The 25,737-nt window shown below is 37.8% G+C and overlaps 5 protein-coding genes across 6 annotated transcripts; all 5 read right to left on the minus strand.

Annotated features, from left to right (window-relative positions):
• Positions 1-9,672: 9,672 nt before the first annotated feature.
• Positions 9,673-10,609, minus strand: LOC129748962 (glutathione S-transferase 1-1-like). Its single transcript, XM_055743778.1, has 2 exons — positions 10,447-10,609; positions 9,673-10,383 (listed from the first exon to the last, which is right to left on the minus strand). The coding sequence occupies exons 1-2, from the start codon at positions 10,588-10,590 to the stop codon at positions 9,859-9,861; spliced, it is 669 nt and encodes a 222-aa protein (XP_055599753.1). The 5' UTR covers positions 10,591-10,609; the 3' UTR covers positions 9,673-9,858.
• Positions 10,610-13,764: 3,155 nt separating this feature from the next.
• LOC129746887 (glutathione S-transferase 1-like) lies at positions 13,765-14,609 on the minus strand. The gene is made up of 2 exons (XM_055740813.1): positions 14,363-14,609; positions 13,765-14,305 (listed from the first exon to the last, which is right to left on the minus strand). The coding sequence occupies exons 1-2, from the start codon at positions 14,504-14,506 to the stop codon at positions 13,781-13,783; spliced, it is 669 nt and encodes a 222-aa protein (XP_055596788.1). The 5' UTR covers positions 14,507-14,609; the 3' UTR covers positions 13,765-13,780.
• Positions 14,610-16,621: 2,012 nt separating this feature from the next.
• On the minus strand, positions 16,622-21,493 carry LOC129741718 (juvenile hormone epoxide hydrolase 1-like). Its single transcript, XM_055733465.1, has 2 exons — positions 21,454-21,493; positions 16,622-17,256 (listed from the first exon to the last, which is right to left on the minus strand). Exons 1-2 carry the CDS (start codon positions 21,491-21,493, stop codon positions 16,622-16,624), a joined length of 675 nt encoding a protein of 224 aa, XP_055589440.1.
• Positions 21,494-22,735: 1,242 nt separating this feature from the next.
• Positions 22,736-24,178, minus strand: LOC129747848 (glutathione S-transferase 1-like). Of its 2 annotated transcripts, XM_055742210.1 has the most exons (3): positions 24,132-24,178; positions 23,316-23,464; positions 22,736-23,260 (listed from the first exon to the last, which is right to left on the minus strand). In XM_055742210.1, the coding sequence occupies exons 2-3, from the start codon at positions 23,457-23,459 to the stop codon at positions 22,736-22,738; spliced, it is 669 nt and encodes a 222-aa protein (XP_055598185.1). In that variant the 5' UTR covers positions 23,460-23,464; positions 24,132-24,178. The 2 variants fall into 2 exon arrangements, with proteins under 2 accessions (XP_055598185.1, XP_055598184.1); XM_055742209.1 differs by lacking the exon at positions 24,132-24,178 and having other exon boundaries at positions 23,316-23,510.
• On the minus strand, positions 24,178-25,050 carry LOC129741719 (uncharacterized). Its single transcript, XM_055733466.1, has one exon. The coding sequence runs from the start codon at positions 25,048-25,050 to the stop codon at positions 24,178-24,180; it is 873 nt and encodes a 290-aa protein (XP_055589441.1).
• Positions 25,051-25,737: the final 687 nt, after the last annotated feature.

Raw genomic sequence — 25,737 nt, forward strand, 5'->3', positions numbered from 1 at the left:
CATTTTTGTCATTTTTGTCATTTTTGTCATTTTTGTGATTTTTGTGATTTTTGTGATTTTTGTGATTTTTGTGATTTTTGTCATTTTTGTCATTTTTGTCATTTTTGTCATTTTTGTCATTTTTGTCATTTTTGTCATTTTTGTCATTTTTGTCATTTTTGTCATTTTTGTCATTTTTGTCATTTTTGTCATTTTTGTCATTTTTGCCATTTTTGCCATTTTTGTCATTTTTGTCATTTTTGTCATTTTTGTCATTTTTGTCATTTTTGTCATTTTTGTCATTTTTGTCATTTTTGTCATTTTTGTCATTTTTGTCATTTTTGTCATTTTTGTCATTTTTGTCATTTTTGTCATTTTTGTCATTTTTGTCATTTTTGTCATTTTTGTCATTTTTGTCATTTTTGTGATTTTTGTCATTTTTGTCATTTTTGTCATTTTTGTCATTTTTGTCATTTTTGTCATTTTTGTCATTTTTGTCATTTTTGTCATTTTTGTCATTTTTGCCATTTTTGTCATTTTTGTCATTTTTGTCATTTTTGTCATTTTTGTCATTTTTGTCATTTTTGTCATTTTTGTCATTTTTGTCATTTTTGTTATTTTTGTCATTTTCGTCATTTTCGTCATTTTTGTCATTTTTGTCATTTTTGTCATTTTTGTCATTTTTGTCATTTTTGTCATTTTTGTCATTTTTGTCATTTTTGTCATTTTTGTCATTTTTGTCATTTTTGTCATTTTTGTCATTTTTGTCATTTTTGTCATTTTTGTCATTTTTGTCATTTTTGTCATTTTTGTCATTTTTGTCATTTTTGTCATTTTTGTCATTTTTGTCATTTTTGTCATTTTTGTCATTTTTGTCATTTTTGTCATTTTTGTCATTTTTGTCATTTTTGTCATTTTTGTCATTTTTGTCATTTTTGTCATTTTTGTCATTTTTGTCATTTTTGTCATTTTTGTCATTTTTGTCATTTTTGTCATTTTTGTCATTTTTGTCATTTTTGTCATTTTTGTCATTTTTGTCATTTTTGTCATTTTTGTCATTTTTGTCATTTTTGTCATTTTTGTCATTTTTGTCATTTTTGTCATTTTTGTCATTTTTGTCATTTTTGTCATTTTTGTCATTTTTGTCATTTTTGTCATTTTTCTCATTTTTCTCATTTTTGTCATTTTTGTCATTTTTGTTATTTTTGTTATGTTTGTTATGTTTGTCATTTGTGTCAAAAAAAACAGTTGAAAAAAATTCATCAAATCTTAGCAACACAAAATTTACGGATGTGTTGTCAAAAACGAACGGGGTCTGTATTTACAAAAATTCAAATATTGGTAAAGATAAAAAAATTTAAGTAACGTCAGGGATAGCATTATAAGGAAATGATTTAAATTTCAATTTTACCAATTAAAAAAAATAAAATTTCCTTCACAACAATGTAAACAATTTTTTTTTTTGGAATTTTATGTTTTTTGTTATTTTTGAAAGTTTGTCGTTTTGATCTTTTGTGTGCATTTGTGTTAATTTTTCTCTTTTGTTATTTTTGTAATTTTTTCAAAATCTTTGTTATTGGTATCCGTTTTGTGATTTTTTTTTGTCATTGTTTTAAATCATTAAGGTTTTTTGTGTTTTTTTTTTCTATTTTGTTTTTATCGTCATTTTTGTTTTAAATATCTTAGAGATGACTGTTTTTATTTTTACAGTTTTTCGTTGCCTTTGTTATTTTAGTAGTCATGATTTTTTTGCTGTGATTGTTATTCATCAAATTATTTTGTGATGTTTTAAATGTTTTTCATATATTTTTTATTCTTCATCCTTTTCGTGTTGCTCTCATCTCTTTACTTTTTTTTTTGCTTCTTTTTATCAGTTTTGTCATTTTGATAATGTTTAGAGGTGTTATCCTGTTTTTGTTTGTTAGATTTTTTATCAGCGATGTTTTTCATTTTGTAATTTTTGTACAAAAATCTGTATTGTTCTGTTGAAAAATGTTATAAAATTCTCAAAGATCTTGAAATTATACCTCCAACAGCTTTGCTCACATTTCTCTTTTCAAGACAGATGGCTATTTAAAAGTGAGATATATGTATGAGGTGAAAATTTTATGACGACAAGAAATTAACCGTTATGCCCTATACAGAACTTCTTAATGCTTTATGAAACTAGAACTAGCAGCACACTGAAGGCCAAAGTGTGAGTCTGCTAATGAGTTAGAAAGTTGAATTACTGTAATTTCGTACCAAAAGTTGTGGTTCTGACTAATTGGTAAAATGAAGACTGTTCTCGAGCGAAAGTGGACACTGGTTATTTTATGTTATGAATTAAATATAGAAACTAGAATTGTTGTTATGTTGAAAAGTTGTAAGTTTAGGTATTCATTTCGGTATGGGTCGAGAAAACAAATCATGTGGCAGATAGATTATTCACAAATGATAAATGAAACAGTTGAAGGATACGGAATTCACCATGAAGTATTCGGAAAGGCACTTAATGTTACAGTCGACTCTCTAGTACCCAAAACCCCCTTTTGGTGGAGTTTACTATAATTGTCAAAAAAACCACAAGGAATAGTTTTTTTTACTGTTTTTATTCGCTAAATGATAAAAAAGATGTAGAAATGTAACAAAGATGCCGGATTGATTATTTGAAAAATTTATAAAAAATGTCCGAGTTGGTTAAAAATTGTTCGAAATTTCACAAAATCATTTTTCAAAAAAAAATCATGCTATACATACTAGAGGTAAGCCGTTAAATTTACATACATCTGTTGAGATGTACACTATTTTACTATTTTTCAACCTAATTTTAAGATTTTTTTTCTCAAATACCTTTTAAAATAAGTGTCATCTTTTCTGAACACTCCTTATCTTTTCTGATAACCAACTTGAAAATATTTAAATTTTGACATTGTTTTTTCAGTTCAAAACAGTATATTTTAAAAGAACATTGGAAGTATTCATTACATTCCTCAATCGGGTTTCTCGTTCTGAAAAGCTCGCGAAAACTTTACCAACCGACCAGTTTCGGCACACGTGCTCTCCTCCACTTTGAATGCTCATTCCATTTCGAATAGATACCTACTCAATCCATATCGAATCTCATTCACCCGAACAGCACCGATCCTTAAGAGGAATCTCGTGTGGTTCTGGGCCACGATCGACCAAAAAGGAAGGGACTCAAGTCCAAATCCAAAACAACCAAGCAACGAGGTTAAAAGTAAACGATCGAATCTGCTGGGCTGTCTCTGCATATGCGGTGACTTTCGGTGTGTGTATAGATCAAATCGAGAAAAGCTGTGTTGTTGTACCTTTAAGAAGGAGAGAAACTGGTTCTTGAATGGGATGAGAAAAATGAAAGAAAAAACCAGTTTTTTTCTCAACTGCATTTGCAATATCCCGGAGTTTGGACCCACACGTTTCGTCCCCCGTTGAGACCAAGACTGACTGAAATGACCATAGCCGGACTGTTACGTTGCATTAGAATATTTATGTGCGTACATATTAAATGGAACAACTTACTTGCGTACATATAACTGTTAAATTATGAACCTCTGAAGCTAATCTAGTAATTTGCATGTTTTATAATGCTAAATGTTGATGTATTTTATTCCTTCATTAGAATAACAGAAACGGGAAATCAGGGAAATTCAAAACGATTTTTTTTTGAACAAATAACATAATTTGTTAAGTAATGGAATAGTTCGATTGAAATACTTGCTTTCAACCATTTATCTTAACCATCCGATGACAACGCTCTTCAATTAACGACCATAGAGAGGGCTTGTCAGCTACGATATCAGTCCCTTGAATGTCAGCATCATGAAATGTCTCAAATAATCTTCTGCAGCAAATAACAAACCATCCCCAATGCCATCTTCATCAGCTACGGTTCGTGTGCCGTCGATGAGATAGTCGTTTTATGTTTCATCCAGAGCTCGCACGAGCAAACGGTGTTCTTACGTCTTACCTTACCTGAACGAGAGATAGGCTGAAATAAATAGTAAAGCTCTTTTAAGAGCTTTGTAGTATACCTATCAACGGATAAGACGGAGTGTTGATTAAAGGTTTTAATTGAAATAAAAAAAAATCAATATAATCACCTGCAATATTTAAGTGTTGCATTTTTGTTTTCTAGTACACTCCTTATTGATTTTTAAAGAGATGATAAACGTGATTTAATGATCTTGAATTTTAAACTAAATATACCAACCGCTCCAACTAAACAGCAACATGCGACTTAACTAACCGATATTCTAAAATGCGTCGATGACGTGTATCGACGTCGCATTTTAGAATAAAAAAATAGAAAAAAGATAATTTCGCTTAGTGACATAATTGGACATGAGAAAGTTCGAGTTAATAGTTCTGAGCTCTTCCTACCTTAAAAAAGGGACCCTCCCATATAATTTTCGTTTTTGTTTCCACGAACCAAAAGTTAGGCACCCATTTTGTCAACCGATTTTTCCCCTTTGGTGGGTTGTTTCCACCATCACCATGGGCCGGGCATTAGAAGCAACCATCTCAAGGATGCTGAAATCACAGAAAAATCTGAAATTTCACAGAATTTTTGTAGTTATGATTCTCGACAACTTTAATAAACGTTTCATCTACAGTAGAACGTGGATAAGCGAGAGTCCAAGGGACTGAACTTTTTTTCCTGCCTCAAGAGGTTTTCCACTTATCCACTTTTACTTCACTTTTATGTAGGTTCAGTAACACATTTGCTCGAAAGATAATGGGCAAGATTCGTTCGAGCAAGTATATTACCGCATAATATGATACATATCTATATGAACTAATGTGATTAGAATACTAAATGTTCACATACAACAAAATCAATTCAATATTTTTGTCTTTTTGATTTAAGTCCACCCTTACAAAAAGAGGGTGCCAATGTTTGAAGTTTTCCTAAAAGTGCTGTTTTTTCGGACCTATGAAGATCTATAAATAACTAAACTAACGTTTATTTCTCATTATTGTTGGAGTTCTTTTCCAATTGACTTTCAATTTAAATTTTTGAAAAATTTCAAAAGGAACTTCAATAGAAAACAGAATCTAAGGAGTGTATTCGAAAAAAATGCAACACTTTGTTTTGTGAATAACTTTTGAATGCATTTATTGATGAAATTTTCAGCAAAGTTACCTGGTAATGTAATGTTTATCTATGCATATTTTTGTGGTGTTCTGTCAAGTTGTTTTTGATGAAGTTTTTTTTTTTAATTTTAATCTTTGGGCAATACGTGCGCCATCTATCATGCATACTATGAACCACCTTTTTCAAATCAAGGTTACTTTTTATTATATTTGCTGTTTCCTGAAACTTGACCTTTTAAATAAGGTACACCGGGATAAGTGGGGACGCGGGGTAAGTGGGGACGATGGCTATTAAAACAATACAACCTTTAGCGCAAATCCAACATCATATGTCAATAACATGATTTAACACGTTCGTCGCCACGCTCATTTTGGTAGTTTTGCTACCGGGCCCAAAGAAATTTTCAGAGAGAGAAAGTAAAGAGGGAGAACTCCCATATTTGAAACGTGTGGCGATGCTGAGCGGTAAACTCAAGTAAGAGAGCGTCACCTGCTTTTTGATGTGACGGGGCCCCCAAGGAAATACACCCGTCTGCCGAATATGGGTGACGTGGCGACGAACGTGTTAATAGGAAATTTCCCTGGCTACAATTTTTTAGAAGACATCACAGTGATACAAATTGAGAGAAAAGAGTTGGAATGTCACAAACAGAGTGATGATTATTTCATTTGAAAAATCTAATAAAACTTCTCACCAGTACATATTTTCGTGAAACAGGCATTTGAAAAATGTTTTTAAACCAAAATGGAACCAACTGGTCCGAATACGGTTGCGGAACAGTGTGGTTTTCGTAATTCCGTTTCCAATAGGATTGTTTTCATCAGGGATCAACTTTTAGCAGTTTTTATGGCCTGTTCGAGATACTAAGTACTTTTTGACAGACAATTGCACTTTCCAAGGTCTTCTGAAAGCATATGGAGGATCAAACCGATAAAAAACATGAAATATCTGAAGAAACTTATATGTCCATTTTACCCGATCTTGAAGTGTCCGTCTTACCTGACCTAGCAACTTTTTTTTTCAAGAGGTTTTTGCCCTTCGACCTAAATTCGATGGTTTTCCTCCAGCTGGTCAATGAGAATCCTAATAAAGATTGTAATTTTTGTCATTTTTGTAATTTTTGTCATTGTTAAGAGAATCCTAATAAAGATCCCGCCGTTGAAAACGCTTGAAATTTCCGATAATGTTGCGAGTTCTGGACTATTTTCTGAGTAGAGAAAAATACATCGAGTGGTGCAGCCTGAAGGTTTTTGTTTGTTTTGTTTACTATTCTGAATCTTTGCTTGCTGCAAATCAACAAAGGGTCTCGAAAGTGTTAATACACCTAGGAAAAAAATTTCCCATCATTAGATTTTTCTTAACATTGTAATTTCCGAAATACTGAAAGCGCCCGTTTTACCCGCTGTGTCCGTCTCACTCGACTTTCCCTAGGGGGCCTTCATTTATTACGTAACTCTCCTAGGAGGGGGGGGGGGGGTGGTGGTTTGCGAATTGTGACATAGGTGAGGGGGGATTATGCTCATCGTTACGTAACGATTTTTTCCTTCGAAATTTTTTATTAAAATCGCAGTCATTTTGATGTCATGAAATTTTTGCAAGGGAATGATGAGCAAACCAAATTTGTTAAATTTGTATGCTTTAACAGCTTCAAAGCCGCAGCCCGTGGCGTATAGGATAGCCTTCAAGTCTTCTAAGACTGCGGGCATGGGATCGAATCCCTGTCACGGCGTACATAGTACACTTTCTGTGCGTTGGTGGTTGGCAATTTGTAAGATGTAAGATGTAAGATTTTTTTTTTTTTTTTTTTTTTTTTTTTTCGATTACAGTCGTTTTACCATCTTTATGGCATTCGCGACTTTATCAACGTTACAGTTGGCGGATCGTTATTGAAAAACTTATCCGGTACAACTGTGTTCGATGTTTGCTCTTGGGCTCGAACTCACGGACATCGATTTGTAAGATGATAGCCATCATATCTTCGAAAAATGTACGTTTAGAGCTCAGAATTAAAAAATTGTTTTTTTGCCAACATTTTTGAATATTTTACTTTAAGCGAGAGTTTGTTGAGAACTAATTTAGTAATGCAACGAACGATAACTGATTTTTTTAAAGATATTGTACATATTTGTCTAAGACATATGAAAGTTGATTTCTCGGCACGAAAATCATCACTTAAGATTTTGGATTATGTTTGCATAGAAATTTCAGAAAATAAAATAGACTTATAAAACCGTCGAAGCATGAGCAGATTATTCCTACTCGATCTATTCAATTTTGAAAATCTTTTCATTTCAATCGATTTTCATTGAACAGCTTAATCTTGAATAAATGAAATAAGAATGAAGATCACCATCACCAATGTTCAGGAAATTTTTAAATCAGAACAACCAAAAGCTTAAAGAGGAATAGTTTATTTTGAAAATGGGTTAAATAGGCACATACATATGTCCCTCAGAATAAAAAAAAAAAAAAAAAAAAAGAGAACATTGCCGTGATTAGGTCAAATTTTCGAATAATGAAAATCTTAACGTACGTTTTTCGGTCGGATAAATAAAATACATATTTTTCCTTCTTTCAAAACCAATCGTTTCCTTGATTCATTGCGTTAAAGCTTATATGAATTTAATTTGCATTTTTAGCTTGAATAAAGAAAAACATAGTAATTTTCAGTTTAAAAAATCGCTAGAGATTTCATACCATGACAAGTGCTGATATGACAAGTGCTGATAGGACACAAGTTTAGAAATATGATACCACACATGGTCAACCATTTTTATAACATGGTTTTTACGGTATTTGGGTACGAGATATGTTTCTATGATTGCAGTGTGGAGAAGGGAGGGGGTTCTATTTTTTTTTTCACTTAAGAACTTATCAACCAATGAGGGCTTCCATACAAGTTTTTGGCATAAATCAAGATCAATAAAGCAAAAGGAAACATATCTTATATGTAAGAGAGGTTGTTTGAGTACGAATAAGTTTGAGTACCCTTATTCAGGGCTATTTCAGGTAGAAGGCGGCGAGTTTTTATTTATATTACCTATATTTGGCAAAAAAAACTTATCAAAAAATGGAACATAATGTTACTAAACAAAATTTTTCTTTCGTAGTTCGTGCAACACATATTATGAAATTATTATAAAATCCATGAAGCTTATAAAAACAGAATAAAAGTTTTAGATCTTGAAAAACGAATGAGGAGCGTTTCATATGTTGCTGCATAACTATTTGTACTGACTTAGTGCTGAAAAATAATGGACCGATTTTTATAAATTGCAGCGTTTTGGAACCAACCATTTGCATATAATTGGATTTCCTCATAGAGAAAGAAAAAATAATTAAATTCTGTGTTATAAGTTGAAGACTGGAATCTCAATGCTTTGATAGTCGTGTAGGAATTTAAATGGGGGATTAGACTATTGAACGTGCTTTGTCTGGAAAAAAAGAAAGGTAAGAAAAATTACATTACAAAGCTTACATTGCTAAACATGGGGCTAAATTTCTCATAAAGATGCTTCCAAAATTTCGCAAAGTCGAACGACTTATTTTAATTTATATTTTATGTGAACCCGATTCAAATCAGCTATATAAAAATACAAAATCAGATTGTGAGTAGATTTTTAACATTTTTTTTTAAATTTATAATAACCCAAATCTAAGACTAAAATTAGGAAAAAATTGGAATAAAATGTTGTCATTGCACAGGACATGTCTATGTTATGGTTTTACTAAACCCAAGCTTTTCGAAAGTTTTGTTTATGGCATACAGTGCTAGCAATCCTATAAGAGCACTAACATTTTTGAGGTTTATTATCAACTGGAATAACAAATCACAAAAATTATTCAATTTGATTATCTTAGATTTTCAATACTACTTTGTCTCTTTAACATGTTTTCAGCCCATGAACTTCCAATAGAAACCAGATTTGCAATCTGGAAAATAAATTTTCTTCTCGGAAAATCCTTCCAAAGTACTCTTGAAAACATGAATCACGGCATTATTTTTCTTAAATTTAACGTCCATTTTATTATTCGTCAAAAGGACTAGGAGTTTTGTGTACATTATATTTTGTACATTAGTTAGACCGCTGCAAGCCCATACTTTTATTCTGTTAACTATATCGGGCTAACATCTGTTTCCACATACAGACAGAATTCCCATAAAAGGCACTTTGGTATTTGGAAAGGCCGAACCGCATTTCATTGTCGTGTCGTGATCACCCCCAGCAGCAGCAACAGTGAGTAGGAGTTGCTCTAACCTTGATAAGTAGGTATCTATGTGTACAACGTATAGCTGACCATTATGCTGCGGCACAAATTTGCATCAATCAAACAAAGCTTTTCACTGGGCTCCAATGTGAGTTGGTTTGAATGAAAACGATGAAAGAACAATACTATTTCAAACGTCAATGAACAAAAGTGTTTGGTTCTGGGGAGGTGACCTGATGTTTTTATGGTGATTCGAGAGAAAAAAAATTCTGATCGGTTTGGATATTGAATCTCCACTTTTTCGACCCTGGTTGCATGTTAATGCGATTTTTTTGGACTGTTCTTTTACAATTGATTTTTTTTCAACAAAATGTCTCTTTGACAACTGTAAGTACCTATTGTATTTTGAAATATTTTGCAAAGTGTCTTCATGTACATATATGAATGAGAAGTGGATTTCGACAAATTCGTTTTAATTTAACCATAAATATGGTTGAATAAAAATGACTTTATCGATAAACTTTTTCAATAATAGTTTCATTCAACCACACTTCACAACGAAAACTATTTCTTCACGTTTGTTTGTTAAACTCCATCCTATGCCAGAAGTAGTCAATCCCTTCAGTTGCCCGCTGGACATTGAATTCCTGGTAGTGTGGCATATTCTTTTCCAAATGCTTCATGTATGCTGCCAGCTTCGGATATTTGCCGGAATCGACCGGAAAAAGGCCAGCTGCCGTTGACAGCGAAGTGCTCACACTTATATCAGCCAAAGTTAATCGATCTCCCACGAGATAATCCGACTGCAGGGTTGCTTCCAACAAGTCATATGCGGCATGGATGGCATCGACCTTGACCTGTGGAATTTCCGTAGATCCTTGGTAGATAACTGGTTCCAAAATTGCTCTAACTCGGGGAAACATAACACCTGCTTCGAAAAATAGAATCGAATTTATCCGGGCACGCATCACCAAATCCTCCGGGTACAGGTCATCATTTTTGGCGTATTTTGATACCAGGTAAATCATTATCGAATGACTGTCGAACAATGGCACTCCATTATCTGTCATTGTTGGAATCGTATGTTGGGGATTCATCTAAAACAAAATTACTACATTAATCGTATCTTCGAAAATGTACCTTAAATTATGTGAGCTCACCTTCAGGTATTCCGGGGTGAGATGCTCCTTTTTAGTCAGATCAAGCCACTTCACCTCCAGCTCCAAACCGATAAGCTTGGCCGTCAGTTCTACAGCTCGACCTGGCGGTGTTCGGCGAGTTGTATAGATCACTATTGGAGGCATTTTTCTTGAACTTCTCAGATCGGCGACTCAATGAAGACTGACTTCGCTTTCGTCTTAAAACTAGAGACAAAACAATTCAATCTAATCGTTGCCAAAAAAGAATAACAGATTCAAAATGTGCATATGTTTTCGAAGATAAGATAAATCATCAACACATCAGCTTCTTTCAGCGTGGCTTGATGGAGCGTGGAAATCCGAATCTGAAATTAAAAATCAGAATCTGAACCCGACATCTGATTCTGGAATCTGAATTTAAAATATGAAATCTGAATCTGAGATCTGGATCTGAAATCTGAATCCGAAATCTGAATCTGAATTTTGAATCTGAATTCTGAATGTGAATCTGGAATCTGAAATCTGAATCTGAAATCTGAATCTGAAATCTGAATCTGAAATCTGAATCTGAAATCTGAATCTGAAATCTGAATCTAAAATCTGAATCTGAAATCCGAATCTGAAATCTGAATCTGAAATCTGAATCTGAAATCTGAATCTGAAATCTGAATCTGAAATCTGAATCTGAAATCTGAATCTGAAATCTGAATCTGAAATCTGAATCTGAAATCTGAATCTGAAATCTGAATCTGAAATCTGAATCTGAATCTGAAATCTGAATCTGAAATCTGAATCTGAAATCTGAATCTGAAATCTGAATCTGAAATCTGAATCTGAAATCTGAATCTGAAATCTGAATCTGAAATCTGAATCTGAAATCTGAATCTGAAATCTGAATCTGAAATCTGAATCTGAAATCTGAATCTGAAATCTGAATCTGAAATCTGAATCTGAAATCTGAATCTGAAATCTGAATCTGAAATCTGAATCTGAAATCTGAATCTGAAATCTGAATCTGAAATCTGAATCTGAAATCTGAATCTGAAATCTGAATCTGAAATCTGAATCTGAAATCTGAATCTGAAATCTGAATCTGAAATCTGAATCTGAAATCTGAATCTGAAATCTGAATCTGAAATCTGAATCTGAAATCTGAATCTGAAATCTGAATCTGAAATCTGAATCTGAAATCTGAATCTGAAATCTGAATCTAAAATCTGAATCTGAAATCTGAATCTGAAATCTGAATCTGAAATCTGAATCTGAAATCTGAATCTGAAATCTGAATCTGAAATCTGAATCTGAAATCTGAATCTGAAATCTGAAATCTGAATCTGAAATCTGAATCTGAAATCTGAATCTGAAATCTGAATCTGAAATCTGAATCTGAAATCTGAATCTGAAATCTGAATCTGAAATCTGAATCTGAAATCTGAATCTGAAATCTGAATCTGAAATCTGAATCTGAAATCTGAATCTGAAATCTGAATCTGAAATCTGAATCTGAAATCTGAATCTGAAATCTGAATCTGAAATCTGAATCTGAAATCTGAATCTGAAATCTGAATCTGAAATCTGAGATCTAAGATGAAATCTGAATCTGAAATCTGAATCTGAAATCTGAATCTGAAATCTGAATCTGAAATCTGAATCTGAAATCTGAATCTGAAATCTGAATCTGAAATCTGAATCTGAAATCTGAATCTGAAATCTGAATCTGAAATCTGAATCTGAAATCTGAATCTGAAACCTGAATCTGAAATCTGAATCTGAAATCTGAATCTGAAATCTGAATCTGAAATCTGAATCTGAAATCTGAATCTGAAATCTGAATCTGAAATCTGAATCTGAAATCTGAATCTGAAATCTGAATCTGAAATCTGAATCTGAAATCTGAATCTGAAATCTGAATCTGAAATCTGAATCTGAAATCTGAATCTGAAATCTGAATCTGAAATCTGAATCTGAAATCTGAATCTGAAATCTGAATCTGAAATCTGAATCTGAAATCTGAATCTGAAATCTGAATCTGAAATCTGAATCTGAAATCTGAATCTGAAATCTGAATCTGAAATCTGAATCTGAAATCTGAATCTGGAATCTGAATCTGAAATCTGAATCTGAAATCTGAAATCTGAATCTGAAATCTGAATCTGAAATCTGAATCTGAAATCTGAATCTGAAATCTGAATCTGAAATCTGAATCTGAAATCTGAATCTGAAATCTGAATCTGAAATCTGAATCTGAAATCTGAATCTGAAATCTGAATCTGAAATCTGAATCTGAAATCTGAATCTGAAATCTGAATCTAAAATCTGAATCTGAAATCTGAATCTGAAATCTGAATCTGAAATCTGAATCTGAAATCTGAATCTGAAATCTGAATCTGAAATCTGAATCTGAAATCTGAATCTGAAATCTGAATCTGAAATCTGAATCTGAAATCTGAATCTGAAATCTGAATCTGAAATCTGAATCTGAAATCTGAATCTGAAATCTGAATCTGAAATCTGAATCTGAAATCTGAATCTGAAATCTGAATCTGAAATCTGAATCTGAAATCTGAATCTGAAATCTGAATCTGAAATCTGAATCTGAAATCTGAATCTGAAATCTGAATCTGAAATCTGAATCTGAAATCTGAATCTGAAATCTGAATCTGAAATCTGAATCTGAAATCTGAATCTGAAATCTGAATCTGAAATCTGAATCTGAAATCTGAATCTGAAATCTGAATCTGAAATCTGAATCTGAAATCTGAATCTGAAATCTGAATCTGAAATCTGAATCTGAAATCTGAATCTGAGATCTGAATCTGAAATCTGAATCTGAAATCTGAATCTGAAATCTGAATCTGAAATCTGAATCTGAAATCTGAATCTGAAATCTGAATCTGAAATCTGAATCTGAAATCTGAATCTGAAATCTGAATCTGAAATCTGAATCTGAAATCTGAATCTGAAATCTGAATCTGAAATCTGAATCTGAAATCTGAATCTGAAATCTGAATCTGAAATCTGAATCTGAAATCTGAATCTGAAATCTGAATCTGAAATCTGAATCTGAAATCTGAATCTGAAATCTGAATCTGAAATCTGAATCTGAAATCTGAATCTGAATCTGAAATCCTAATGTCACGAATCACGACAGATTTTGAAGTAAAAAATGTATTCTTAAATTTTATGCTAATTAAACAAGGCCAAAAACAAAACTACACGTAGTAGTAAAATCTGATAAAAATCCTCCAACATCAGTTATTGAAACATAGGCCCCAAAAATGCTGTTCCCTTATGTTATAAGCTTATCGCAAAAATAAATAAAACACAATTATTTGCCGACATTTCAAATATGAGTTTATTTCTTTTTGTTCTCCTCCAGCTTCAGCTTGAAGTGCGCTTGTGCTTCTCCAGCACGGACAGTGTTGTACTCTTGGTAACCGGGGATGGCACTTTCCAAATGTTTCAAATAAGCCACTAGCTTAGGACACTTTCCAGCATCAATTGGGAACAGCGTGGCCAAAGTTGACAGTGAAGTGCTGCAGCTAATATCGGCCAAGGTTAGCGAGTTTCCTACCAAGAAGTCCGACTGAAGTGTCGCTTCCAACAGATCGTAAGCTCCATGGATGGCGTCCAGCTTTTCCTGTGGGACTTCCGCTGATCCCTTGTAGAAGATGGGTTCAAGCATTCCTCTCAGGCGCGCGAAAAGAATCCCTGATTCAAAATGCAGCATAGCATTGATCCGAGCTTGTGTAACCAAATCTTTCGGGTACAGGCTATCATCTTTGCCATACTTCGACACCAGATAGATGATTATTGCATGACTGTCGAAAAGTGCCACTCCATTATCGACAATCGTTGGGACGGTGTGTTGTGGGTTGAGCTAATAACAAAAATGTATTAATGAAATTTTACCTGTTATTTAATCAAATCTACCTACTTTGAGAAATTCAGCAGTCAAATGTTCCTTGTTAACGAGATCCACAATTTTAACATCCAGCTCCAGACCGATCATCTTGGCGGTTATTTCGACAGCTCGACCGGCCGGCGTCCGGCGAGTTGTGTACAATACAATTGGGGCCATTTCTACTGGAACCGTGCCACCGGGAAAGATCAATTTGAAGCAGTCAACTCTCTCGACCGACTACCAAACAGACACTGAGTGAGCGCTCTGTTGCGTGGCGCAGAAATTTGTAGAAACGTATCCAATACCTTCATATAGGGACCTACTAACGCTTAGTGAGAGTATTTATAGCAACAACGATGGCAACAGACCGGTTTCGGTTTAGTGTTGAGTCAAACGGTCAAAAGTGCGCACCGGTACAGTCAACAACGTTTAAATTTGAATTAAAAAAAAAATTCAGATGGTTGAAAAGGAAATAAGAGGTTGGAAAATCTGTTGGAGAGAGTGAGGACTCCTCACTGAGGAGACTTCATCTCTGGGGTGACTCCTCGGCCATGTCGTAACTGGAATATCTTAAAAAAATCAAATGTTTTTGAAAAATTTGCCCTAAACGACGTAGCTGTTACCTTGAAAATAAAGTTATTAAACTGTCAGAGGCCGGCATTAAAACGCTTTTGGCTAGTTAGTCCGCTACATTTTTGTTTGTATATTAATTTTTTAACTTTGGTGAAATTACGGCTAAAAAAAACTCCACCACCTTGTGGAAAATAACATTTATCAGCATTATTACTTGAAGAATTTCACCTAGTGGAGTTTGTTTATCCGTTACTTCACCAGAAATCCTGTGAGAAAATAAATTTGTCAACAAAAAAGTAGCGGACTATTAGCGATTTAACGCCAGAGACTGGACAAAAGCATGTATTAGCATTCTTCTTTGACTCATTGCTTGTGGTAGAGTTTTTTCATACGCAAGTACAAAAATTTTATGAAAATCTAAGTGAAAACGATAATTATCTAACAAAAACGGAGCAGGCAAATTAGCGATTAACGTTTTAATGCCGAACAATGTTAACTGTGGTTAATATCTTTTTTCATCATTTTTACACGTTTCTCACATAAAGAAATTATGTCAAAATCACTTTTTCCAATAGAGTAATTGTTGCAGAATAATATGAACTTCTTAACGCCATATTTTATCTCAAGTATATTGAATATCGTTGTCTCCGAATCGCTTTCGGCTGCAAACTACTAGCACTCCGGTTCCTCATCAGTGTTGTGAGGTCATGAACCCATTGGTAATTGTGAATTTTGAAAGACTACTTAAACAAAATCTAGATTTATGTCTATATTTTAGCTCTTTATGTCGATGCAGGTAAACATAAACATCTTTAAAAAAAAATACCAAATTCTAAATATAGACAGGACGAAGCTCATAAAATGTTGTTTACTGTTTACCGATGGGTTTCTAATAGAGAAATCAACGGGATTTGAAGTTTTTAACGAAATATCAAGCGCTTCATAAAACCTTCATTCAATATGCACACAAATTACGTAACACAAAAAATCTAGAATTTAGACCCCCTCCCCCCCCCTAAGTAACAATAAGTAACGTTTGATCGTAACGCTAAATACCCCCCCCCCCCCCCCATATTCAATTTTGAAACTAAAAGTAAAAGTAACGGGGGTTCTCATCTGGGCCCCCGTCAACGGTAATAATTACAATGGGCTTGATCTCTCCTTGATAACGCATGATTTCATCGAACTCTGGTAGTTTATACACCCAGTTGAAATCCAGTCCATGGGAAAAAGCTGTTGATGAACAGTGTTTCCCTGAACGCACCTACTTAACCACCATTGACGCTTTCGAACAAGGGGTGCGTAGATTTGCTCGCCAAAAAAAGAAAATTACTAGGTATTCTTTTCTTTATGTTTTTTTTCATTAATTTGTTACGTAACTGAACCATGTACCCCCCCTCCCCCCTATGTAACAGCAAGTAACGCAGACTCAACCTCCCTCCCCCCAACATGCGTTACGTAATTTGTGTACGATGCCTTACAGAGTAGCAGCTATGCATTGGACTTTGGACAGTGTCGCTTCACGGCCTGCTGAACCTTGCTATGTCGTAACGGATAGTTCGAGTTCTGTTAAAGCAATTACTCAATAAAACTGGGAAAGCACTCTCCGTACTTTCTCGAGAAGATACGGGATGATTTGAGTGCTTTATCAAAACGTCGCTTTTCCATCACCTTTGATAGATGATGATAAGATGACACATTTCTCACGAGAAAACTAGCCTACAGGTTAACATTTTCAAATTTCTTCACTAACTCGATAAAGTGCTTGGTGAGGACGGCTGGCAACTGCATGGCGGAAAAATGTCCTTGATTCTCGAAATGTTTGCTATGCATCAGATTGACGAAGCGATCTTTGAGGGCCCAATCGATAGTGTGAGCCAGCTCATAACGAAATTTGGCGCATCTCGTGGGTACTACAGCATGATGTTGTCCAGCAAAGCATCCATAGTGAAGTACTTCTCCAGACATCTCCGGCAAGCTGTCGGTAGGCCGGATTGGTTCAGGTCGAGACTCCAGAATGTTTGCAAGTCCTATGGGATTCCCAACGAGATTCGAGTCGATGGTTTGGTGGCCTGGATGTTCATGTATCCTGACTTGACTAAGCATCAGCTCCTTCAATTTTGATAGAGCAGGAAAATAATAAGGGACATATTTCGATGACATATGAAGGCTGGCGATGACGGTTTTCAGCATCGTGGTCGGGCTATCCAAGGCGCACATGTTCATGTGAGTTTCTAAAACGCCATCGCGGAAAAACGTAGTCAAGATGCTCGCGATTAAAGATCCCCAGTCGCCACCTTTAACGAAGAATTTCGAATGGCCGATCCGGGTCATCAATTTTTGTATAAAGCTTGCTTCAGAACAAAAACAATTGTTTGTATTTCAGTTAGTTATTATTGAATTCAAGATCTTGTTTATACAAATGTAGCATTTTCTTCATACTTTTAAGAAAAAATACGGATAAAATCATTTGTCACGGTTTCGAAAAAAACCTGATTTTTCCAGTAACACGGCTCATAAGGCGGCCTTCGTCCATCGCTTTAGCTACCTTATTCCACCAGGTCCATTCCATTCCAGGCATCTTCATTCATTAAAAGTCGTGAAAGCCACTCGTAATCAAAGTTGAGTCACTCGAAGCCACTTAAACCAAGAATCGCTCGAGATACTTGCCACTCGAAGCAAGAAATGTGTGGCTAGTGAACGGTAGACAATGTGCAACTCGAGACCCCATACACCCAATCTTCGGGTAGTGGTCATATAACCTCTTGTCTGCAACTCCGATTCTCTACCTCCCCGTGGTGCTAGCTTGGGTGCGAGCAACCTTAGCGGAGATCGGGTACCCAACCCCGGTGGATGCTTTGGTCGCATGCAGACTGAGTCAGGGGGCTTCGTACGCGTCTGTTCTCCATGTCAGGGGCGGCGTGCGGAGTGCAACAGCGTCCTGGTGGTGTTCGGGACCCAAAACAGCAACATCACGACGGTCCTCCTGCGAGATAGTGGGGTTAGCTGCGGGCCTTGCGAGCCTGTGACTACAAAAAACATAAGCAACGAACAACGAACAACAAATTTCGGATGGAAATCGGCAAGGCCCACGCGACGAAAAGGGACTAGCGATTGGAAACTTGGAACATGGAACTGACGATCTCTAAATTTTGTGGGCAGTACCCACGTGCTCTCCAACGAATTGAAGAGCCGCAAATTCGACATCGTAGCGCTGCAGGAGGTATGCTGGAAGGGCTCCACGGTACGAACGTATCCAGATGGTCGTGCCATCTACCAGAGCTGCGGCAACACACACGAGCTTGCAACAGCTTTTATAGTGATGGGAATGATGCAAAAGCGCGTGATCGGGTGGTGGCCGATCAACTCTCGAATGTGCCGGTTGAGAATCAAGGGCCGGTTCTTCAACATCAGCATCATCAACGTGCACAGCCCTCACCTCGGAAGTAGCGGTGACGACAAAGACGAATTCTACGCGCAGCTGGAGCGTGAATACGACCGTTGCCCAAAACATGATATCAAGATCGTCATCGGGGATTTCAATGCTCAGGTCGGCCAGGAGGAGGAATTCAAACCGACAATTGGAAGGTTCAGTGCGCACCAGCTGACCAACGAGAACGGCCTCAGACTTATTGATTTCGCCGCCTCCAAACGAATGGCCGTACGTAGTACCTTTTTTCAGCACCGCCTCCCACACAAGTACACCTGGAGATCACCGTACCAAACGCAATCACAGATCGACCACGTTTGGATTGACAGCCGGCACTTCTCGGACATCATCGACGTCAGATCCTGTCGGGGCGCCAACATCGAGTCGGACCATTATCTGGTGATCGTGAAGATGCGCCCAAAACTTTCCGTAGTGAACAACACGCGAAACCGGCGCCCGCCTCGGTTAAATATCGCGCGGCTGAAGCAACCTGAGGTCGCGGCAGACTACGCGCAATCAGTCGAAGCAGCGCTGCCGGCAGAGGGCGAGCTTGACGAAGCCCCTCTCGAGGACTGTTGGGATACCATCAAAACAGCCATCAACAGTGCTGCGGAGAACGTCATCGGTTATGTGGAGCGATCTCGACGGAACGACTGGTTCGACGAGGAGAGTAGGAGGGTGATGGACGAAGAGAATGCCGCGCGGGCGGCAGTAGTGCAGAGAGGCACCCGTCGAAATGTGGAAAATCACCGACAGCGGAAGAGGCAGCGAGTCCGACTTTTCCAGGAGAAAAAGCGCCGCCTGGAGGAGGAGGAGCTCGAGGAGCTGGAGCAGCTGCATCGTTCCCAAGAAACACGAAAGTTCTATCAGAAACTCAACGCATCCCGCAAAGGCTTCGTGCCGCAAGCCGAAATGTGCCGGGATAAGGATACCCCCCCTGACGGACAATCGTGAGGTGATCAAAAGGTGGAAGCAGCACTTCGATGAACAGCTGAACGGCGCACATGCAGGAGATCAAGACGGTGGGGGAAGGTACATCGCCCGGACAGGTTGGCCGATTGCCTACACCGGTTGATAATACGGATCTGGGACATAGAACAGCTACCGGAGCAGTGGAAGGGGGGGGGGGTGTAATATGCCCCATCTACAAGAAGGGCGACAAATTGGACTGTGAGAACTACCGAGCGATCACTGTCCTCAATGCCGCCTACAAAGTGTTGTCCCGAATCCCACTCCGCCCCATAACACCACAAGCAAACAGATTCGTGGGAAGTCATCAGGCCGGCTTCATGGAGGGACGGTCAACGACGGACCAGATATTCACATTACGGCAAATCCTCCAAAAATGCCGGGAACACCAAGTCCCTACGCACCATCTATTCATCGTCTTCAAAGCCGCACACGACACGATCGACCGTAACGAGCTATGGAAAATCATGCACGAGAACGGCTTTTCCGGGAAGCTGATCAGACTGATCAAGGCGACGATGGATGGAACGCAGTGCTGTGTGCGGATCTCCGGTGAATGGTCGAGTTCATTCGAATCGCGCAGGGGGCTTCGACAAGGTGATGGTCTATCCTGCATGATGTTCAACGTGGCGCTAGAAGGTGTTATTCGACGAGCGGTGGGCGAAATGCGGGGCACGATTTTCAACAGATCCAGTCAACTTATCTGCTTTGCCGATGACATTGATATAGTCGGCAGATCATCTGCGGCGGTGGAGGAGATCTACCGCAAACTGAAATGCGAAGCAGGAAGGATTGGGTTGATGATTAATACGTCCAAGACGAAGTATATGCTGGCCTGCGGATCCGAGACCGACCGAACCCGCTTGTCCAGTAATAACAAGGTCACGATCGACGGCGACGAGCTGGAGATAGTCGAAGACTTTGTCTATCTCGGCTCACTGGTGACCGCAGACAATGACACCAGCCGTGAGATCCGGAGGCGAATTATCAGCGGAAGTCGTGCCTACTATGGACTCCACAAGCAACTGCGGTCGAGAAGACTTAGCCCTCGCACGAAGTGTAACCTGTATATGACGCTTATTAGACCGGTTGTTCTCTACGGGCACGAGACATGGATATTGCTCGAGGAGAACCTGCGTACACTCGGAGTATTCGAGCGACGAGTGTTAAGAACCATCTTTGTCGGCGTACAGGAGAACGGAGTGTGGAGGCGAAGGATGAACCACGAGCTCGCGCGACTCTACGGCGAACCCAGTATCCAGAAGGTGGTGAAAGCTGGCCGGATACGCTGGGCAGGACATGTTGCGAGAATGCCGGACGACTGTCCTGCAAAACAGGTGTTCGCTACGAATCCGGTAGGAACAAGACGAGCGGGGGCGCAACGAGCGAGGTGGTTAGACCAAGTGGAGCGTGATCTAGCGAACGTGGGGTGCCCAAGAAATTGGAGAACGGTTGCTATGAACCGAGTGAATTTTAGGAATTATGTTCGTCAAGTTATGTCGTGAGACGGAATACTATGTAAATAAAATAAATCGAAGCAAGAAATACTACCACTCAGAGTCGTGAAAAGGCCACTCAGAGTCAGAGACAGAAGCCATTCAGAGTCAATGTCGGGCCCCTAAGCCACTTAAACCAATAACCACTCGAGATACTTACCACTCGAAGCAAGAAATACTACCACTCAGAGCCGTGAAAAGCCAAATCCCAAAGGTAACCTGCTTTCATAGATTGAACCTAAGTTGGGATTTTATTCGTATATTTTCTCGTCTCATGTCCAAATATTGCTTGATATTGCTGGCAGCAATTTGTGTGGTTACTGATGAACTGGATTTAACATACAATTGAAAACAGACAAAATAAGTATAGCTCCTTAAATCCTAAAGGTATGCCTTTTAGATAAAGATTTGCAAAAATAAGGCTGGAACAAATATAAATTTCTTCTTTTGTCAAACCACCCCCCTCCCCCCTCCCCCGAAATTTTCTAAAAAAACCGAAGGGGGAAATAAATAAAGTTTGAAGTATTTTATGTAAATTTAAAAAAAAAATACTGGTATCTGAAAGATTACAAGACCAAAAAACTAAATTGTGGAAGATAATCGTTATTTTACCTTCTGTATTCTTGATTTTCTTTAATTTTTCGTTAAAAAATTACTTGATTTGTAGGTTCCGTGCAATGATATAGTATGCAACATTGTGGCATATAAGAGGCATATTTCGTGCAATTTATTTCAAGTTCTTTGTTTTTCGCATTATTTTTTATTGACCCCCCCACCCCTCCTCGCGATGTTCCAACTCCTAGTGACAAAAGAAGGATTTGAAATTTGTTCCGGCCTTAATAACGCCATATGTTTTAAGAGAAATTGTTCTAAAAAAGGAAGCTATCCCTTTTTTAGAACAATTTTTTATAAATGTCACTTATGGATTCTATTAATCCCTTGAGTTTTCTCGTAAATTGCATCAGACCATTGCTGAACAGGATATTACTTCTATTGGTATGTATATTGTATGTTGATAATCCTCCATGGGTTCACGGATTCACCGCAGTTTTACCAAAGTATGGATCCATATACATTATTTAGATAGCTTGACAAATCTTCAATGAAGTGTCCATCATATCTGGCACTATGACTTTGTGTGAGCTGATATGTAGTGAATATATGACATGTAACTGTTAGTATAATCTGTATATTTAAGTCAATCAGGTGAATTTATAACATTTTCAATACTGTACATTTTCCACAGGTGTCACGGCATCCGTGTGTATTAGAGTTCCCCAAATCAGCCGATTTTTGAGAATGTTACGCACTGCAGGCTTAAATTGATCCTTGGCATAACACAAGGTCCCATGCTAATTTATGCCAGATCGGATCATGGAAAGGGGTCGGGGAAGCGCATGGGAAGAGGAAGCGCAACGAGTCCGTTTGAACGAGTCTCTATGATATTTTTCGTAACTTCATTCGAAGCATCCTTCCAAGTTTGAATATTCCTCTTAATCGATTAATTAATAAGCTGTAGACATACAGACACAAACATGTGTTTGTCAATATTTGAAGTTTTAAATAGGGATAAAAGAGTCCTTCTAAGAACCTTAAAATTCTATAAATAGAAACTTCAAGAACCCTATACTTTCATTTTTTAATCATCAGTTGCTTTTATTGTAGATTTTTTTAACTGGTTCTTTATCTTCTCGAGAAAAAAGATGGAAACGTTTTGACAAACGAACGAAAGCACTTAAAATAAGAACATGCAGAAGGCAGTGTTATTTGTATAACCATATTTAAACTTATATCCACTTCTGATGCGCAGCTACGCCAAGTCATGCCCTCATCTCGATAAGCCTTCACGCATGGCCATAACACAACAACTGAATGAGCAGAACCAAGTTTTGAGGAAAAAAGAAAACACACTCATTTGAAATTTAAAGAAACTTGAGTTTATTTCTTTTTGTTCTCTTCCAGCTTCAATTTGTGATAAGCCAGAGCTTCTTCAGAACGCACAGTGTTGTACTCGTGATAATCGGGAATTACACCCTCCAGCCTTTTCATATAAGCAACCAACTTGGGACATTTTCCAGCATCAATCGGAAACAGCATGTCCAGCGTCGACAGTGTCGTACAGCAGCTAATATCGGCCAGGGTGAGCGAGTTACCAATCAAAAAATCTGATTGAAGTGTCGCTTCCATCAGATCGTAAGCTCCATGGATTGCGTTCAGCTTGTCCTGGGGCACGTCTGGTGATCCTTCGTAGAAGATGGGCTGGACCATTGCCAGAAGACGAGCGAAAAGAATTCCGGAATCGAAATGCAGCATAGCATTGATCCGTGCTCGTGTCACCAAATCTTTCGGGTACAGGCTATCATCTTTTGCGTATTTCTCCACCAGATAAATGATTATGGCATGACTATCGAACAGCGCCACTCCATTGTCGACAATCGTGGGGACGGTGTGTTGTGGATTGAGCTGGATTAAAAATTGATTAACACTAACTACACAGTGTTTGACAAATTCTGATTACCTTAAGGAATTCTGGTGTCAGTTGCTCCTTCTTCACAAGATCCACTATTTTTAAATCCAGCTCTAGACCGATCATTCTGGCGGTGATCTCGACGGCTCGACCAGCCGGTGTCCGTTTGGTGGTGTACATCACAATGGGAGCCATTTTCACTGAAATCGTATCGAATGCTTGAACTTGAAACTCGCTAAACAAACAACTCTCTCGACCACCTAAAAGACTCTGATCAGTGGTCAGTTACGTGGCGCAGAAATTTGTCCAAATCTCAATTTGCATAATCAAATTAGAATATTTATAGCAACATCGCACACTGAAGCGTGGTCGGAATTATCGGAGAAAACTCCCATACTACCAAGTTACTACCAGCCAGCATTAACAATAATACCGTGAAACAGCATGGTAGAAATTATCAGTTGGAAAGGTCATGCTAATTGGAAACAAAAAAAAAAAGTTCTGATAAAACTGCCCGGATTTGCTCAGCCTCTGCAGGCAGAAAATTTCTTGAAAGCTTAGTAGGCTTTAGCTTTTGATAGCCAAGTAAAGGGTGTCCCACTAGACCGCTGCAAAAAATGACTTTTTGCTCCCATATGTTTTTTCCGGTGCCTTTTGGGTCACCAAACTGTTTTTATCTTCTCGTTTTTTGGATTGATTTTTTTCGGTGATTCAATGATTTAACTGCCGTGTAGTTTACGTTTCGGTTTACTTATTTTATTTCAACCATCTTCAGAACTAATTTTTGTAAAAAATAAACGGAATTTTTTTTTTTTAATTAAATATTATAAACTTTCTCATCTTTCTTATCTACTATCTTTCGCTTACACTAATAGCTTTTCTACACCCGCTGGGGCGGTCACATTGTTTTTCTCTAGTCACTGTTGATGCTGCTGCTGCTGCGGCTAGCTGTCGACTGAATGTGTTCCGTTTTGCGATGTAGTTCCATTTCCTCTTTTTCCCGCAGTTTTTTCCACAGTCCGTTGTACACGCTCGAGATGCCTTTTGTGTCCTGTTGGATGTTAACTGCACGATTCTCTCGCATCTTTATGTGTAGTTTTTCAGCTATCCGACGGTGTGTTGTGTTTGGGATTCGTTCGAGAATTCTCGTTTTCGGGAAATCAAACACATGACCGGGGCCGTTTTCCAACGCATGCTGAGCTAGGCCTGTAGCTTTCTGTTTAAGACGCACGGTGGTTTCATGTTGTTTGATGCGTTTGGCAAGAGTTTGCGACGTTTGCCCGATGTACTCATTTCCGCAAGCGCATGTGATGGCATAAACGACATTTGTTTGTTGCATTATCGGAATTGGGTCCTTAAGTTTCGTAAAGATGTTGGACTTGATTTTGTCGCACGGCTTTGGAGCTGCAATCAAATCATGTTTGCGCAAGATCTTTGCAACTTTCTCGGTCAGACACGGTATGTATGGCAACGACATGAAACGGCTACCGTCGGGTATGTGTTGCTTATTTTCGAGGGTGTTATACAAATTGTGCACTCTTCTTTGTACAACGCTGTCTATCATGTTTTGCGGATAATTGTTTTTTCTTAATATCGACTTGACTGTGGTGATGCTGGTTTTCCTATTTTCGGCATCCGACAGTTTCAAAGCACGATCGATCAGCGCGTAAGCGGTGTTGATTTTGTGTGTGTATGGGCTTTCCGAGAAGTAATCTAGGTAGCGACCATCTGGTTGTTTGGGGTACCAAGTCTTCTCAATTTTTCCATCTCTTCTTAGCAACGTCATATCTAGGAAACGGATTGTTTGCTCATTTTCTCTCTCGATGGTAAATTTGAGACTCGTGTGTGCGGAGTTGAATTCGGCGAAAATTAACTCCACGTCCTCTTCGCGGGCGACGATGAAACAATCATCCACATATCGTTTGTAGACAGAGAGGTGTATGTTTTTTTCCTTCAATCTGTCGATGCATTGTTTTTCCAGCTGCTCCATCGCGATGTTTGCTGCAATACAACTAATTGGTGAGCCCATAGGGACCCCGTGGACTTGCTCGTAGAATTTTTTGTTGTATTGGAAAAAAGATGCTCCCAGTACAACTCTCAGTGTTTTGCCGAATGACGCGAGCGGGATGGTTGTGTATTTCCTAAGTATATGCCATTTGTCTTCGACGTATTCGTATGCGCTTGCCGTCGGTACATTCGTGAAAAGAGAGATGACGTCTAAAGATAACATCACGCACCCTTCTGGAACTTGCACTTTCGAAATTTCGTCCGCAAATTCGAAACTGTTTTTCACGTGGTATTCTGTTTTCCCAACAATATTCCCGAGGATTGATGCCAGATATTGTGCCTCGGGAATATTGTTGGGAAAACAGAATACCACGTGAAAAACAGTTTCGAATTTGCGGACGAAATTTCGAAAGTGCAAGTTCCAGAAGGGTGCGTGATGTTATCTTTAGACGTCATCTCTCTTTTC

Source organism: Uranotaenia lowii, chromosome 2 (assembly GCF_029784155.1).
Source record: "Uranotaenia lowii strain MFRU-FL chromosome 2, ASM2978415v1, whole genome shotgun sequence".
NCBI lineage: Eukaryota > Metazoa > Arthropoda > Insecta > Diptera > Culicidae > Uranotaenia > Uranotaenia lowii.